The sequence below is a fragment of the Penicillium nucicola genome, assembly GCF_028828085.1.
Source record: "Penicillium nucicola strain IBT 29836 chromosome Unknown utg000010l, whole genome shotgun sequence".
Lineage (NCBI taxonomy): Eukaryota > Fungi > Ascomycota > Eurotiomycetes > Eurotiales > Aspergillaceae > Penicillium > Penicillium nucicola.
Window position 1 is genome coordinate 5,585,150 of NW_026643134.1, and position 16,956 is coordinate 5,602,105.

The following is a 16,956-nucleotide window of genomic DNA, read 5'->3' on the forward strand; positions in this document are numbered from 1 at the left end:
AGGGCCGAATGGCTGGAATTATGTAACGGGTGCATGACGGCCGCGCGGTGGTTGCCCCGAGAGACGCGCCCGGTAAACAGCACATCCCTCCGGTCACCTTCAACCTCGACACATTGTGACCTCCAAGGGTCTCTTTTGTTGTTTCTTCACAGTCTTATTGTTCTGTTTCTTACTTCTCTTATCGGTCTTTACCGCACCTTTTAATTTGAGCAAAGACTGGCCGAGGCTCAACCACAATCATGCCTGGGACGGTGGCAGATGGACCTACGGTCTCCATGTCTTGTATGCTGTGCTCCATTATTATCCATTGCCACGCGCTAACATCACTTTAGTCGCGAATAACTTCTGGGGTAAAGATGACGCCGGGCTCCAGCCTATGCTGGACCGCATGCATAGTTCAAAGGTTACAAACGATGAATTGAAGATTTTCTACAATCGTGAGTGGCACACAGTACAGTCGCATACCTTGAGATACTAACATTGCCTCTAGTTCGATCTTCTATTGAAGATGAATACGCGCGCAAACTCCAGGCCCTCTGCCGCAAGACACTCGGCTCATCTGAGACAGGATCGCTCCGGAACTCGCTTGATGTGGTTCGGGGAGAGACGGAGGCGATTGCCAAAGCACACGCCGCAATCGCAGGACAAATGAAAACGGAATTGGAAGAGCCACTGGCCGCATTCGCCAGTGGTATCAAGGAGCGAAGAAAGATCATTCAACAAACCATCGAACGCCTTCACAAGACCAAAATGCAGCAAACAGGTGTTGTTAACAAAGTACGCATCTTTCTGGAATTAAAATTGAGCAACCAGCTAATCATGCAGACCCGTGATCGTTATGAACAGGACTGCCTTCGCATTAAAGGATACCTGGCACAGGGACACATGGTGATGGGACAGGAAGAGCGCAAGAACAAGGCCAAGCTTGAGAAGACACAAATCCAGCTTGCGTCCAACAGCAATGAATACGAAGCCGCCATAAAGCAACTCGAGGAGACCACTGGACGTTGGAATAAGGAATGGAAGTCTGCCTGTGACAAGTTCCAGGACTTGGAAGAGGAGCGTCTCGACTTTACGAAGAGCAGCTTGTGGACATATGCAAACATTGCCTCAACTGTTTGTGTTAGCGACGATGCTGTATGTTTGTCTTCCCTAAATGCGATGTCTCATACTAACAGATATTTAGTCCTGTGAAAAAGTTCGTCTTTCATTGGAAAATTGCGAAGTGGAGAAGGATATTCTCGCATTTATCAAGTCGAACGGAACCGGTCAGGAAATTCCAGATCCTCCCAGATTTATCAACTTCTGCAAAGACGATGACACCGGATCTGAAATGGACGAGGCAGAGGGTTATTCAGTAGCCCAATTTCAGCGCACCATGAACCCTGCGTTCCGCACATCATCTCCCCAGCCATCAACCTTCGAGTCTCACAACGACCCATCCTCTGAACTTGCGGCTCAAATGGGCCACCCTGCTCCTCCTATTAATGAAGCACCGATGCCGCAACCCGCCTCTCAGCCTGCACCTTTGGATTTCCGACGTGGAGGTGCGCCGCCTCCGAACTATGACCCTGAGCGACATGGAGAGATTGGAGCAGTTCCCCATAATGCGTACCCCACCGATGGCATGACCATGTTTTGTCGTGCGGGTCCTCCATCGGAGCGTAGCTCGGCAGCCAGCGCGTATCGTCCATCCAGCCGCGACTCTCAGAGTGAGGTTTCGAATCCTACCTCTTTGTCCAGTGTTGAAGCAACGCCTACCAAGCACGCTATTCCGAAGCCAACGAACAGTGCGCCAATTTCCGGCTCCTATGAAGACAAGCAGTCACCATCCCCAAAGAAGAAGAGTGCATTCTTTAGCAACAGCCCATTCCGTCGCAAGAGCCGGCATGATAAAGACCGTCCTGTTATTCCTTCTCAGCCAGCTATGTCCCCTCAGGCCGCGCCACGCAGTGGATGGGACTCGCCTACTGCACAATTGACCCCCACTCAGCCAATTAGCCCACCAAAGCAAATGAGCCCACCTAAGCAGATGAGCACTCCCAAGCAGATGAGTACTCCCAAGCAGATGAGTACTCCCACGCAGATGAGTACTCCTAAGCAAATTAGTCCTCCCAAGCAGATGAGTCCCCCCAAGCAGATGAGTCCTCCCAAGCAGATGAGTCCTCCCAAGCAGGTCAGTCCTGCTAAACCTCCGGCTGGTCCACCTGCTGTGGCGGCTCCTCCAACTCGCATCTCCGCGAGCCCCGAACCTGTTGACCCCCGAGCCAACTTCCAGCTCAATGTTGGAAACAATGTATTTGACGTTGCTTCTCCTGAAAAGACTTCTCCAAATAAGGGGGCCCAGGCGGCCAAAGGAGCCGAAGATGACTTGGATCCCATGGCACGTGCGCTGTTTGAGTTGAAGTCAAATGGAAAGCAGTCTGCCACTCGAGTTTCTGCAGACAGATACGCTGGTATCTCCACGCCCAACCCATCTGCGCCTTCTTCTCAGTATGGTGGTAGCAATGCCAGTGCTGCTGCAGCTCCTCCAGCTTACAATGACCCGTCAGTCAAGCGACTCGGAGCTCCCCAGCCTGCCTTCACGGCCAAGCAAATGCAGAAGACAACCCAAAAGTACACCGGTCAAGCTCAAAGCATGCTTCGAGGCCAAAACAACAGCATGGGATCCCGACACAGCGGTCAATCCCAGGAAGTTCCTCGTGCAAGATCACCCGCACCAAGACGAAGCGTCAGCCCTCAGGTTGCACCTCGAGCTGCATCTCCACGTGTGGACACTCGAATGAGTCAAAACAGCAGAGGAGCAAGCCCAAGCCCGGCCTCGTACCAGTCCAACAGCATGCGGAGCCAGTACAGTCAGTCCCCGACTCCTCGTCGTGCTGAAAACCAACCATACTCTCCAAACGACTTCCAGAGAAGACCTTCACCCGCTATGAGCAGCCGTGCAGTGTCTCCACAGCCTCAGTTCCGACAGCAAACCCGTCCCTCGAGTGCTGGCGGAATGGAGTTGCAGTTATCTGGTAGCCATGGTGATATGTACGGCGCTAGCAGCCCTGGTGGATATAGCTCGGCCCGCTCCACTGGCCGCCCCTCATCTACTTATGGTGATGGTCCGCCCATCGGTCGCTCTCGTAGCCGTACTCTGGCTGTTGCAGAGCCTGGACGCAAGTTCAGTCGTGATGGCCGTCCCATTTTGCATTTCGGTAAGTTCTATATCACCTTTCTTTCGCTTCATCAGTATCTAACTCGTCATAGCTCGTGCCATGTATACCTACAATGCTGCCATCCCAGAGGAGCTCGGCTTTGGCAAGGGTGATCTTCTTTCCGTTCTGCGCCTCCAAGATGATGGGTGGTGGGAAGCCGAAGTCACCAATGCACGCGGCCACCCTGGTCTTGTGCCTAGCAACTACCTGCAAATTATCTGAATACCCCTCTGATCTCACGACCCGCCACGACCCTCGCAAATGATTGTCCTGCCGGAGATACTCTTTCTCATGTTCCCACGTAGATACCATGCTTTTGTCAACCCTTTTGCACATTCACGATCTTTTTTTTTTGAACTCGACTCTATTTTTACTTTTCTTTTTCGGCATGGTGCTACAGTCTCCCCTCGATATCACGAACGCCTCGTTCAATCATGTATTTCTGCTCTAATGGATGCTTTTTTTTGGAACCTTTAGCGTGCGTGCTTTGGGATCACAGTTTTCTTGATATTGCGCTTCGTGTGAATTTGTTGGATTTACATTTTTCTTCTTCTACGGGATCTTTTCAGATGAAATTGTATGATGGCTGATCTCGGGCCACAGAGTCTTCTGGGGCTCTGTGGTCAACTTCTTTTCTATGATTCCTTTACCTTTGATTGTTGATGGTTATGCTGGACACTCGTTCAATTTTATGGAGAATATGATGTGACTTGTTCTAATTGCCCTTCCTCTCTATGGGTTTACTCGTGCCGCTGCTATGTAAGTTGTATGCTACTCAGGCGTTATAAGGATGTAAACTGAATGTTATGTAACAACCCTGGTGCGTTTTCGGTCTCGTCTAATCAAACATATTGTAGATCGTCTTCCGATTGTCGAAGTCCAAATTCCGTCACGTTTACAATCAGTAGAGCCCTGCTCCCTGAAAAAAGAAATAGAGTCAATTTGGCCCTTCTTGAATATTGTAATTTATTTCATTCACTCCTAAGCTAGCGGTAGCTGTTTGGTCGCACATTAAAAACTGTTCAAGAAGAGGCCGCGAAGACAATACCTCCAATTACTATGGCAACCCACGGCAAAATAAGTACTGACATGAGAACGGCACGATGGCAGTCTGATGAGACATATATGTCGTTACTGAGTGGAGAGAGCATGGAAAGAACCTAACAAAGGGGTTAGGCAATTGAGATAGAGGGCAACCAGACTTACTTAGATGATGACCGTGCTCGGAGTGACGGAAATTGTATTTGTGGGGGGATTGATTTTCTAATTGGCCCGGGCTGGGGTAACAAGAGATGGTCTGTCATTGGTCCGGGCGAAGAGCTCGTTTCGCGAATGAAAGTTAGATATGAGAGATGGATTTTCATTGGTCCGGGCGAAGAGCTCGTTTCCCGAATGAAATTTAAATATGAAAGATGGATCATCATTGGTTCGGGTGAAAAGGGCGCTAGTGGGAAGACCCGGACCAATCAAATCTGTTGCCGACATCCGAAGTATAAACATGCGCTTCTCTGATCCTATCTTCGACCTCATGCCGAGTCGCCTGAGTGTTGTTTCTCCCACCATGTTCAGCTCTTCTCGAAGCCTTTTGAATATCATTGTTCCCTATCCAACATCCGTAACACATACCTTCAGTCTGCATTGAAGCTCCTCGTTCCTCGTTCCGTTTCCAACTTCTCGCGAACTATCAGACTGCAACTGTTGCAGTACGTATCATGGGCATGTTTTGACCAATTTCTCCATTGTTGAAAAGTCGAATTAACATCCTGCCAGCTGAACAAATCATGGACGAATCATCTTCCTGGAAGGCGGAGGCGACACGCCTTCTCTGCGCCAATGCTCATTCCTTTGATCTCGAAGACTTCCCCAAGATAAACTATGACATCAGTCAACTGGGAGCAAACGGCCGCTGCGAAGACAGATATCTGCATCGAACGCTTCCCTCCGCTGGGGCTGATGGCAAGGACTGGCTTGCCTGGGCTGTATTTGACGGACATGGTGGACCGCAAACTGCAGACTGCTTGACAAGAAATCTTCTGTTTTTCGTTTCCCATCATCTGTCTCATTTCAAGAAGAGTTGCACCAATGGATACTTCCCAAACCGGCTGATCAAGCAAGCTCTCACGAACGCATTCTTGGACTGCGATAAACAGATTCTGAAGAACGCTGTTGAAGCCCTCACCAGTATGGAAGATCTCCCACATAGGATCAAAAAGGTTCAACCTGCTATTTCCGGCTCCTGTGCTCTGCTATGTTTGTATGACCCTACCACAAGCACGATGCATACGGCATGTACCGGCGACTCAAGGGCAGTACTCGGACAACAAAATTCAGATGGTAGCTGGGAGACATTCGCTCTCTCGGAAGATCAGAAACCAAAAAGCCAGCGCGAGATCGACTTGCTCAGCCAGAAACACCCTGGTGAAAATCACATTTTTAGACACGAGCGGCTTCAGGGCTTGCTGGCAATCACACGCGCATTCGGCGACGCGAAATTGAAATGGAACCTTGATATCCAAAAGGAGATGCACAAAAACTTCGGCTTTACCTCCACCATCAATCCACGCCACTACCACACCCCGCCGTACCTGACCGCAGAGCCTGTCATCGTGCAAGCCAGAATCAATCCGCAAAAAGCTTGTTTCTGCGTCATGGCCACAGATGGCCTTTGGGACAACATGTCGAGTCCCCAATGTGTTAATTTGGTCGCGGAGTGGGTGAAATGCGAGGAAAAGAAGGCGGCCGAGTCAGAGGAACATGACACGTTCGACTTCAGTCGAGTCCTCGAAGGACTGGAGCAGTCCTTCGTGGAGCAGCGAACAACGGTCCAGGATGACAATGCAGCTGTACACCTGATCCGAAACGCCCTCGGTGGCAACCAGCATGAGCTGGTTGCTGGACGGCTGGCCGCTGAGCCGCCGTTCGCTCGCAACGTGCGAGATGATATCACCGTCCAGGTGATCTTCTTCAACAAGGAGGAGAATGGGGGGCGTTAGATCAATCAAGCATTGTCAAATGTCTATTCACTTGTTGCACCCTGAGTAGTGTCATAATGAAATTGTAGGCGCTTCGTTCTAGTTGAAGTCAGAACTGGCATTCTCTACGCCTGATTAAGCTCTAGTATAGGTATTAGTTGGCTCTCAGAGAGAGGGAGTCAATCAATAGTATGAGACAACCCCTTGGGTGAGTCGTAAGACAAAATTGAATGGAAAGATCCATCAGTTCCCTTTCAGATATCCTCTCACTCTTGCTCTCACTCTTGCTCTCACTCTTGCTCTCACTCTTGCTCTCACTCTCGATCACACTATAAATGCACTCCACATCGATATCTCAGCCATGTGCAGACTTTCGGGATTTTCAGAGGCCCTTTCCTGCTGCAAACACTCCCGCTGCTACGGCTCTCGAAGCACCAGCTGGTTTTCCTTCGCCTCTCTGAAGGGCCTGGTAAGTCAGATACCATTCGCTTGGTCCAAAACGCTTGTTGACTGCTTGCTGACTGCTGGTCAAGGAAAATTACGGACTATTTCGCAGTTTCGACATCCCTGACAGCATCCAATTCTCTTAGACCACTCCCAACCAGCGATCGAGGACACCCCCTCCGGATAAGCAACACGCCTGAAGGCCGCTGTCACTTATTCCGACAGAATTTTCGACTGGGTAGTATGTTATTAGGATGTGGACGCGCTGGTCAAACATAGCATCCCAAAACCACATCATCGTGGTTTGTTCCTAGGCGTAGCTGGCGGGACTCCATGTTCTGGCTACGTCGACGTTGAAGGCTGCGTTGGAAAATCCGGTAAGCCAACTCTAATTTCAATCAATCAAAGTTCAATTAACCTGTTGCAGCCTAAGTTGTATCATAATGGCTATGCAGGCGCTTCATTCAGTTGAAGCAAGAACTTGTCCGTACGTCTGATAATGCCAACCCCCTCTTCCCCTCAAATCCTACATCATCTTAGCGGGTGCCGGTATATCCTCAATTCAGTCTTAATTGCTGTTCTAATTATTGATGGCGGAAGGGGGTTTGACTAAATCGGCACCGTGTATTCGAATAAATTGAAGCCTGCTAGTTCGTCGTCGGATTTAAGCTTAGCGTGTTAAAACTAAGTGAGGAGGCCGGTGAGAATCCAAATCACGTATTTTTATTCTTTAATGCTCTGTTGAAGCCGGAGCCCTATCGGTAGTAATAAGAGCTTATATCGAGAGCTATAACGGAAGTGCTTCTGAAAGTGCCGCTAATTAGTACTGCCCCACGCTTTTGTAGTTCAACTAGTTGATTTTCGAGTCTCTTGATCTCCTACGTAGACATGGCTCTTGCTGCTGGGCAATACCACGTCGAGATACTCCAGAAAGCCGGAGATATAATGGCAGCTTGATAGAGCTTACTTACGAATCCATGATGCCCCCCACCCGTGGAAGTAGACCCTAAGATGTCTGTATGGTTTCTAGGTGGCCTGACGCCTTGGCTAGTAGCTTCTTGCGGTGTACGCTGAAACCGAGATTTTTATCGAGCCAAATGCCTAGATACTTGGATTGCTCGGAGGGTTAGAGTGTCGTTGGGTCGTCGCTAGGCATAACCACTGGCATCTACTTGTGGCCGCATAGATCATCGGGAACCTCCCAGATATCGGGTGGCGGGGAATAGGAGCTAACTCTAGTATAAGTGAGAAATTAATGTCAGTAAATGGTGAAACAGCATATTTGAATGCGCCCGCTCTCGAATCACGCTCCGAATGTCACTCTCGAAATCTTACAAAATACGCGTTCAAATGGGAGCGGTGCGATGGCAGTCTCACAAAACAGATAGTAAACTTAGAGCATGAACTTTACCTAATACCAGATTACCACAACACTCGAGTCGAAAATTTCAAATTGACAGGAAACCTGATTTAGACATTAAATCCATGGAATTCAAGCATGAGCTGTACACGAAGAGGAACGAAAGCAAGCAAGCACAGCAAATGGGGTATATGAAGAATAGACATGCTCCTCCGCGGCTTCAATTCAAGTACAGGCAGATCCCAAAGCAGTAATGATATTCACGCTCATTCATCATCAACAAAAGAGTTGGCCAGTCGACCGAAGATAGGAACCTCGAAGTGGTCCAAGGTGTCGACTAGAGGTGGTCGGTCAGTGTTGGAAATCTGATTGATGCAAATAGAGCATGTTTTTGGAATCAAACTCACCATCTTGATAGGCATGCATGGCAAGGAAAGCAATCAGAAGCAGATCGATGATGAGAAGTGTCCATGAAAGGAAGCTTGACCAGCAAAAGATGAGATGAATAACCTATGTGGATTGATATGAGTAGGTATGCGACCGGGAGAATAGCAGGATACTCACAAACATCACAGCAAATACCATGCTTGATTGCCAAGCATGGAATCTTCAATCAAGATTAGTGTATTGTTCAGTGAAGAGGTCCAATGACCGGCACATACCGCACGTAATCACTGTTGTGCTCAATAAGCAACAACAAGACGCCTCCGACCGGGGGCAGAAGCAAGTAAGCTAGCATAGCCTCCACCTCAATGCGGATTGGAAGACTTGTCTCAAAAGGTCCTGGGGTTGCAAGACCCCCGCTATTGTAATTGTGACCGGAGGGCATATTGACATGTGCATCGAGTGAAGCTCGGGGCGAGCGGAGGTTTGGCGACACACGGTATCCATCATTTGGAGGAGATAGAGCACGCTCAATATCCGGCGACTCGTCTTGGTAGGGAGCGAAGTTCATGATGAGAATGAAGCGAGGAAGTGGTTAGGGGAGGACTATTGATGTCGGGGTAAATCCTTATCGTTATCGGGGTCGCGACGCGTAGGCCTAAGGTGGAAAGGGTATATTGATTTTTTAAGAGATCGTCTTCATAACATAATTGGGTATGAACAAGTCAAGTATGATACATGAAAGCTACAAATATTATCTAAGGTTTTGAGCGACCGCGTGAAATTCCACTTCCTCGCGCGATTCCACTGCCTGGTCGACTGGTTGCCGTGGAGCCTCGGGTTGCCGTTCGGGATGTACTAACGCTCGGGGTTCTTCCAAGTCCAGTGCTTCGGACGGTAGCTCTGGTGATTCCTCGAGTACCACGAGTGCCTCTTGTAACTTGTGTGCGTCTCGCTTCAACTTCCTGCGCTTTGCGCGCTGCTGCCTCTCTTTGTTGTTGAAGTAACTGCTCGCGTCTCTCCGCCGCTTGCTGTCGTTGAATCGTTTCGTTCTCAAGATCGGCAACATCCTGGGTAGCACCTTGCCAACTGGGGTTTAGGATCAGACGTTGGTTGTGCTCGGTTTGGGAGAGAATACGGGTCCAAGTGTTGAGGAGGGTGGATGCCGAAGTGACCGTTCGTGATACCGTCTAGACTTCATCGTTAAATTGTTCTGGTGATGTGAAGGAAGAGCATCATACCTCCATATTTCCCTTTGCAGAATCAAGGCTGCTTAGCAGTCCTTCGATAACCTCGTTGATGTTCCGCACACCCTGCAATTCTGTCTGGAGCGCGGCTTCTCGCGCTTCCTTGTAATCGAACAGAGGATCCCCGCCATCGTGGGAAGCTCGAGGTTCCGGGGTGCTTTTTTTCTCGGGGGTTTGGGCATCATACTTCTTTTGAGCTCCACGTTTGGAGGGGGAGTTCCAGAGATCCTCTGTATCATCGTCCGATAGCTGGAGTCTCTCCATTTCCTCTGCCGTGCTGCGGAATGCCATAGTGGTTTTGTGCCGGGAACCACTGTATGTACAGTTGTGAGGTAGCTGGATGCCCCGGTGGGTTCTGCTGGGGATTGTTTACAGTGGCGAATCAAGCGAGCCCCGTCTATCGAATTGAAGATCCACAAAAAGAAGAAAAGAAGAACGGAACGAAATAGGAAGGACATCAACAGTCGCGGGGTTTTCAGCCACCCCAATTATCGGGCGGTGAAGGATGTGGCTGGGCCAAACATCCAGCCCTTCCTAGCAACCTCACCCTTCCTTCACTACCATCGTTCTTTGTTCTGGCTTCCTCCTGGAAATTGAATTTACTCGCTTGGTTTTCGAGCCCATCAATATCTCTTGCGCCTTTATTTTACTTGGTCAACATTCGGCTAAATCACGTTCCGCCCTTGTTTCCTCCAACCTGTGCCCTCGACAATCAAGGTCGCGAAATCCAACGACAACACGCACGTCTACTGTGATCAGTAAAGATCGTATTTATTCTTACAAATAAGGCAGTCGGTCTCTATAAATTTGTTAAATTGCTCTATCTGCCATGGCGTCAACACCCCCACCTCCATCACCAACGTCGCTCCGGGTGCCTCGAGCACCGCGTTTTGGACCCAAGCACGATAATTACGAACCCTACCCTACTCGGTCTTCCGCTAGACTAGCAGGTCAACGAGAAGTCAAGTCCCGTCAAATTACGCCACCCACAAGTCACTCCAGCGCACCAAACAAAATGGGTGTTCCTAAGAGAACCCTTTCGCCCTTTTCACCTGGAACTGGCCAATCTGCCCCCAGAAAAGCTGCAAACTCTCGCATCTCACAATTTGATTCTGAATCCTCACATCCCCACACTTCGGCTAGTCAACCATCCCGATCATCTGCAGAACGAGCTTTACCTACTCCTGCCAAGACACCCTCGAAGAAGAAGATAATTAGCACTGAGTCTTCCACCTCTCGCGCCATTTTCCCTCCAAGCTCTACCCCGAGACGCAAGAAGGTAGACATCGCAATGGATCCATTCGACGACCTTGGAACCCCCCTGACTGGCTCGACTGGATACACTACTCATGTCCGAGGCCAAACTGATCCAGCTCTGATGCGTGATCTGGGTATTCCATCTTTCCCAATTCACACTGATTCGCGTGACCGTATTCCCATGCGCGCTGGACTTGGTGGAAACCCCTTTGCCTCCAAGCCTGGCAGACCCACAACTCGTTCGACAACCACCCACGATGATGGAGTCTGGTATGTTTGGTAAGTACACCTCTCCCCTCTACCCTTATCGACATTTCCTAACTGAATTCCAGCCGTGGCAAGAAAGTCTTCAAGCGTTTTGATGAAATGGAAGCAGATGAGGATGAAGATGAGGATGACCTCGGTCTCTTGGCTCGCCGCCCTGACCTGTTCGCTGATGAGCCCGACATGTTGAAGAAGGTCAAGCCTCTCACCCGATCTTCTATCAAGCCTCGTACTCTATTCAAACAGCCTGAGCCCGAGAAAGAGCTCGCCGAAGAGGAAGATCTCACTGATGTCGAAGATAATGATGCCCCATCTCCGACTCCTGCCGATCCTGCTTACGACTTTGCTGTTGACACCGTCACTCCTGAATTCGAACCAATCGACTCTCTTGTCGCTCCTGGTGCACCCGGCAGCAAAATCATCCCTACATCCAACAACATGGTCCCTGGGTCCAACAAACGAGTTCGCACCGACAGCGGCGCTAGTCTCCTCAATTATTACCCTCTCACCAAGAAGCTATCTGCAGTTGAGACCCGCGCTGATCGCCTCAAGCGTTCCCGCGAGTCGCGAGGCAGCCCTGCTCCACGCATCCGGAAGGCTCTGCGCAGTGGAACTTCTGCGGAGGCTCCGACCTCTTCGGAGCCTGTCGCTGACGTCTAGTTACATCAGAACCTTTTTTCTCTCTTGCTTTTCAGACTGCATAGTTGTTCCAGCGCGTTGCAAATTCTTCTCTTCATTTACGCTTGCGCGGGCTTGTACTCCCCCCAGGATATTCGATGGCATTTTTCATTTTCCAATGCACATCTGTACCCTCGCAGGTATACCCTTTTCTAATGCGCTCTCCCTATGATTGACCACTGTGTCTTTGCGCGGTCTCTGGGATCTTGTTACTTTTCACTCCTCGTTTATTGCGTTGTTTTCAATTAAGTTTTTCGTGAACTGGCGCGTGGGATAGGAATTGCGAAACCTCAAGGATACCTAACGACAACGTCTTCGGCTGAATAAGGGGCGTTTCTATTTTTTTTTCTTGTCTTTTTGTCAGGTCTGTATTGTGCCTCGACTCACCTTGTGTTTCTGTCGATCCTCTTCTCCTTCCTTCTTTTGATTCTCGGACCTCTTTTTCTGGTTCTCGCTGTGGATTGGAATTGCTTGGATATGACTCTCATGTGTCTGCTCGGTGGCTTTGGGTTTGTTCACAATCGTGGGAGGATAAAATAACGACATAGCGAGCGGAACACCCCAAATTGAATTATCAAATAGGTATTCTTTGGCCCATTTTGTAGATCTCCTTCCGTAAAACATGTTCCTCTCGCCTCCATCGGTTGCTTCGCTTTGACTTCGACGTCATGAGCGATCCCGTGACCCAAGTAGCCCTGGTTACGCACCGGCTATACTTAAGTTCGTAATCTACAATGAAAATGCATGCGATAATAAATATATCCATTCTAACAAAGACACTATCAGCCGCCACCCTGGAACAAACCCAACACAAAAAACTTCGCCTAATGCAACCGGTCCACTCGGGACATGCTTTGAATTCGTAACAGCGTAATTATGGTTCTTCCCCAATGAACACAATGAGAATAGACTGGTTCACAGACTGTCATGCGCAAACCGCATCAAACAAACTCTAAATCATCATCGTCATCATCATCGTCCAAGATCGCCTGCCTCCCGCCAGCCGTAACTTCAGCCGGTGCACCAAGACTCTCCCGGCCAGCTTCTCTAATCCCCTTCGAAGTGATGAATCGCGTCTTTTTGACCCCACTGCCATGCGGTGTGCCATGGGCACGCTTCATAGGACTCAAACGGACGTTTCTGGCTTTGCCGAAGGTTGTCAGATCCATCCCTCCCGTAGCCGAGGGACTCTTCGGTATGGCAGGTGTACCGGGAGTCTTATCTTTGTTTGGGGTTTCATTTCCGGCTCTTGTGCGAAGATATTCGGCGCCTACACCTCCGACTCGGCCTGAGACGAGTTTCTGGGTTATGTCTCGTTCGCGTTGTTGGGCTGCGAGACGACGGCGCATTCTTTCTTCTTTGTTTTCTGACCGGGGACCCATCATGCCAGAGGCTAGGAAAGGGTCGTCGTGTGCATCGATGAGGTGTGCGGCTGAGCCTGCGACGGGATTATAGGAGGCTCGACCGGCGCCACGGTTCTTTGGGGCTGGGGCCACGTAGTACAGGGATTGGGATCCCATGTCATACGATGGGCCATCGCGTTTCAGGGCCTGACCTCGTCCGTAGCCATCGGTGCCTCGGCCAGCTCCTCGCTTAGCTCCTTCATTGAAAAGGCCAGTTCGCGCCCCTGATTTACCACCTGATCCGAACATGCCGGTGTCGGCGTTGACTCCTGATCGTTGGCCTTGAGTCTTGCGTAGTTGGATATCAACATGGAAATCGCAGAATTCGGTCTTTCGACCATCTACCCAGGATTGGCAGGTCTTTCCATCCTTTCTCACGGTTTTGCAGAATCCGATATCGCGTGCGTAGCCAATCTCGAGAACTGTGTCATCGGATGATGACAAAGACAGGCTGAACCTGTTCGTGTCCAGCTTGTGTTTGGGAGGGGGCATGATTGTAGGGTTCAAGATCGCAATGAGGGTACCTTCTGAAACTTTGTAGTAACGCGGGAAAGCAGTCCCGAAAAGAAACAGATCAATGGTCCATTTTAGGTCCGTCAAAGTGATGACCATATACTTGTTTGTGTTGTTCAGACCGTCATCATAGGGATCATCTGTTTTAGCAGTTGTGTTTCCAGAAGGCTTCACATCTCTGGGGTCAGACTTAGATGCAACAATTCCGAACACCACAAAGTCTCCATCAATGTCTTCGGGTAGCTCAAATGCAGGCGCTTTCACTGTTTTCAGTAAGTCCGGGATACGGAGAACCTTTTTATCTGCGAGTGTACGGCTCAAGAATGAATGGGGGAGGACCCGATTTGATAGGTGTAATGATGAGTAGGACTCGAACTTTGAGGAGTCAGGGGGCTTCATCGAGTCGCCATCTTGCGATGGCCCTGTTACTTCTTCCGTCGTGTTATTTCGTCTATGTAGATGCGACTGTCGATCATTGATACCAGCATTGCTGTCAGTGCGGCGGAGGCTTGGAGTTGTCTGACTGCGCTGAAGCCCAGACGGGCGAGGTTGACCCATAGCTCGAAGAATATCCTCGCGACTAAAGGATTCCGCGGGCCTCTCCCGTACCGGAGAAGATGGCTTTGTATCAGCAGCAGCTTTGTATGCCTCAATTTCCGTTTTATCGATTTGGAAGGCCGAGCTGCGGTTTGCTTGGATTCGTTCGGCTCTCTCCATCCGAGATTTTTCCGCTGCTCTGCCCTCTGCCATCCTCTCACTGAAACTTTTGATTCGACTGATCCCCCGGGACCCAGGAGACGTCTGTGGTCGGGACGAAAACACATCGTTGGGGCGCGCAATAGCGCCATCTCGGAACCCAATTTGACTGCTTGGGCGGGGATCGGTTCTTGAACTCGGAGGTCGTTTCAACGAGACATCGTTGGCTTTCCATCCCTTGTCAATGCCCATCTGGTACCTCCGTGGTGAGATGGGGTCTACAGAAGGTAGCTCCCTTCGCGTAGGTGATGCTGGGACTTGAATATCCTCGCTCGTCTTCCTTCCAAGGGTCGGCTTGGCGGTTCTCGGTGTTAGGGCATGAGACTCAGCTCGCGAAGCACTAATAGCAGAGTTTGGGCGAGCGTCTTCTTCTTCAAGATTGGAACTAGATCTGCCGCGGTTCTTCTGCTGGAGCTTCTTCAATCTCAGGCGGGCTTTGATCTCGGCAAGCTGAAGCTGCAGTGTTTCCTCATCCTCCTCGTCCGCATCATCCTCGTCCAAGATCTGATTGGCTTTCGATCGAAAATTCGGTGTAGTGCTTGAGCGCTTCAAAGGGGACGTAAAATTATCGCGATTGCGCTGCATGTCTTGGTATCGTCTTCGTCCAGCGGGTGAGCTCAAGAGAGCCGCGCGGGGCGACTGGGGTGGCCACGCAGGCTCGGTCACTGTGGAAAAGCTTGTCAGAAAGCGATTAGCGTAGATAGCAGGGAGGCGCCGTACTGATGATGTATTAGAGGTTCAAGGGTAATCAAAGACCGAAAGCACCATAGCCTGATTGGCCTAGGCCATTCCCTGCGCAAAATTGAGTGCTGATACGCCCGATACGCGCTTCGATATAGATTTGCAGGGGAGCGAACACTAGAAGCCCAGAAAGAAACAAAGAAGAGTCACAGGGAGCTGAAAGTCGGGGAATTCGCGATGTAAGATGAAACACTCGCTAATGCAGCAAGGGCAGTGACTGATCACATGCGGGCGCGTCGCGTCGCGCTCCCCTTCCGTTCCCACTCGACACTTCTACTTTTCAACATCAACATGAAGACCCGATCAGCCCCTGCCAAGGGCAAGAAGTCCGAAGAGACTGTCGACCAATCTCAGCCAAAAGCTCTTGTCTCGGAGACACCCAGCAAAACGTTCATCCTCCCTTCTGCTAGCGACAATGCGCGACTCCTCAGCCTTCCTCAACCCCAATCGGGGGAATTGAGCCGTTATTTCTTCTGCCCGGAGCGTGGCTTATTCGAATTTACAGTGGTTGCACCACCTGCTCATATGGCGCGAAGCATCCTATTCACCCCCCAAGCACCCCAATCCACACCCCCTTCGGAAGAGGAGAACGAGGGAAATGACCAGCCCTCCGCGAGGCCTACAATTACGAAGAAAGCCGAGCTTTTGGTAGCGACGCCAATTGATGCCATGTTCTTTATGGTTTCATTGTTGGCTCCATCCTCGAAATCAGGACAATCCTTTTTCCAGCCATTGGATGATATTATCGACTCGAAGGATGATATGCCGAAGCACTTTCGCCAGGTGTTGTACGACGAGACATTCAGGACCCACCTTCTGACTCGCGTGGAGGCTATTTGTGATAGCGTCGAGGCAGGCGACGAGAAGATGTTCCGCTTCAACGAGACCAAACTAGTCAAGGAACTGATCGCAAAGGCAGAACGGATGGCAGATCGGGGACTGCCAGTGAGTCTGGAGGAGCGTTTTATTCGCCAGGCACTGGCAACACCCTTGATGTCCGTCAAGCGTGAAGATATCGTAACTAGCCAGGAACCACCCAAGGACAGCGAATCACCCTCCAACTCGGAAGAAAGACAGGATTCACCATCGACGGTAGCTACAAATAGCACACCCTCCATTTCAACGCCCGCTGGAGAATCTACACCTGTACCTCAGCCACCTGGCACAGACTCAGCAGCCCTGGCTCATGTTGCTCGCCTACTCCGGATCTCCACCGCGCTATCCTACATGAAAGAATCATATCTACCCGACTCTATTGCCGCACGGCTAGATGAAGTTCTTGATTCGACAGAAAGTCCACTTGACTTAAAGCCTTTGAAGGACCGCCTGAGGGAGATCGCAGAACTTCGTGCCCAAGCCATCGCATCCCGTAACATGTCCGACTTCACTCGCAAACGTGCCTTGGATGATGAGGAAGAGGATGTCCGCGCCGAGAAGAAGCGGAAAAAGGATGAAGAAGAAAAGAAAAAGAAGGCTGCTGAATCCCATGCTGTTAAAAACCTGAAAAAGGTCAACACGTCCGGTATGCAGAAGATGAGTGCCTTTTTCGCGAAGGCGCCTCCCAAAAAGAAGACGTGAGAGATCTACATTGATCCTCACACAACTATTTATCCAGTCCCATCTTGCGCTTAGGGCTTTTTGCGTGGCTTGATGGACTGTTATCAAGCTTGAACAGTGCGCCCCGTGCTGCCTATGAACATGAACTACATTGACGTACTGGAGGCAAGCTCCCCG

The 16,956-nt window shown here is 50.2% G+C and overlaps 7 protein-coding genes across 7 annotated transcripts; 4 read left to right on the forward strand and 3 right to left on the reverse strand.

The window, feature by feature from the left end:
• Positions 1-239: 239 nt before the first annotated feature.
• N7511_010688 (formin-binding protein HOF1) lies at positions 240-3,425 on the forward strand (the record flags this gene model as incomplete). The annotated part of the gene is made up of 6 exons (XM_057133065.1): positions 240-282; positions 333-437; positions 491-777; positions 826-1,137; positions 1,187-3,203; positions 3,256-3,425. The coding sequence occupies 6 exons, from the start codon at positions 240-242 to the stop codon at positions 3,423-3,425; spliced, it is 2,934 nt and encodes a 977-aa protein (XP_056981053.1).
• A 1,559-nt stretch (positions 3,426-4,984) lies between these two features.
• Positions 4,985-6,196, forward strand: N7511_010689 (PP2C family serine/threonine-protein phosphatase; the record flags this gene model as incomplete). The annotated part of the gene is made up of 1 exon (XM_057133066.1): positions 4,985-6,196. One exon carries the CDS (start codon positions 4,985-4,987, stop codon positions 6,194-6,196), a length of 1,212 nt encoding a protein of 403 aa, XP_056981054.1.
• A 2,049-nt stretch (positions 6,197-8,245) lies between these two features.
• N7511_010690 (uncharacterized protein) lies at positions 8,246-9,901 on the reverse strand (the record flags this gene model as incomplete). The annotated part of the gene is made up of 6 exons (XM_057133067.1): positions 8,246-8,316; positions 8,387-8,489; positions 8,544-8,586; positions 8,642-8,912; positions 9,139-9,553; positions 9,605-9,901. 6 exons carry the CDS (start codon positions 9,899-9,901, stop codon positions 8,246-8,248), a joined length of 1,200 nt encoding a protein of 399 aa, XP_056981055.1.
• A 538-nt stretch (positions 9,902-10,439) lies between these two features.
• On the forward strand, positions 10,440-11,791 carry N7511_010691 (uncharacterized protein; the record flags this gene model as incomplete). The annotated part of the gene is made up of 2 exons (XM_057133068.1): positions 10,440-11,146; positions 11,200-11,791. 2 exons carry the CDS (start codon positions 10,440-10,442, stop codon positions 11,789-11,791), a joined length of 1,299 nt encoding a protein of 432 aa, XP_056981056.1.
• Positions 11,792-12,050: 259 nt separating this feature from the next.
• On the reverse strand, positions 12,051-12,355 carry N7511_010692 (uncharacterized protein; the record flags this gene model as incomplete). Its single annotated transcript, XM_057133069.1, has 2 exons — positions 12,051-12,128; positions 12,197-12,355. The coding sequence occupies 2 exons, from the start codon at positions 12,353-12,355 to the stop codon at positions 12,051-12,053; spliced, it is 237 nt and encodes a 78-aa protein (XP_056981057.1).
• A 395-nt stretch (positions 12,356-12,750) lies between these two features.
• On the reverse strand, positions 12,751-15,066 carry N7511_010693 (Mcm10/DnaG-type zinc finger protein; the record flags this gene model as incomplete). Its single annotated transcript, XM_057133070.1, has 1 exon — positions 12,751-15,066. One exon carries the CDS (start codon positions 15,064-15,066, stop codon positions 12,751-12,753), a length of 2,316 nt encoding a protein of 771 aa, XP_056981058.1.
• Positions 15,067-15,513: 447 nt separating this feature from the next.
• On the forward strand, positions 15,514-16,800 carry N7511_010694 (uncharacterized protein; the record flags this gene model as incomplete). Its single annotated transcript, XM_057133071.1, has 1 exon — positions 15,514-16,800. The coding sequence occupies one exon, from the start codon at positions 15,514-15,516 to the stop codon at positions 16,798-16,800; it is 1,287 nt and encodes a 428-aa protein (XP_056981059.1).
• Between the last annotated feature and the right edge of the window lie 156 nt (positions 16,801-16,956).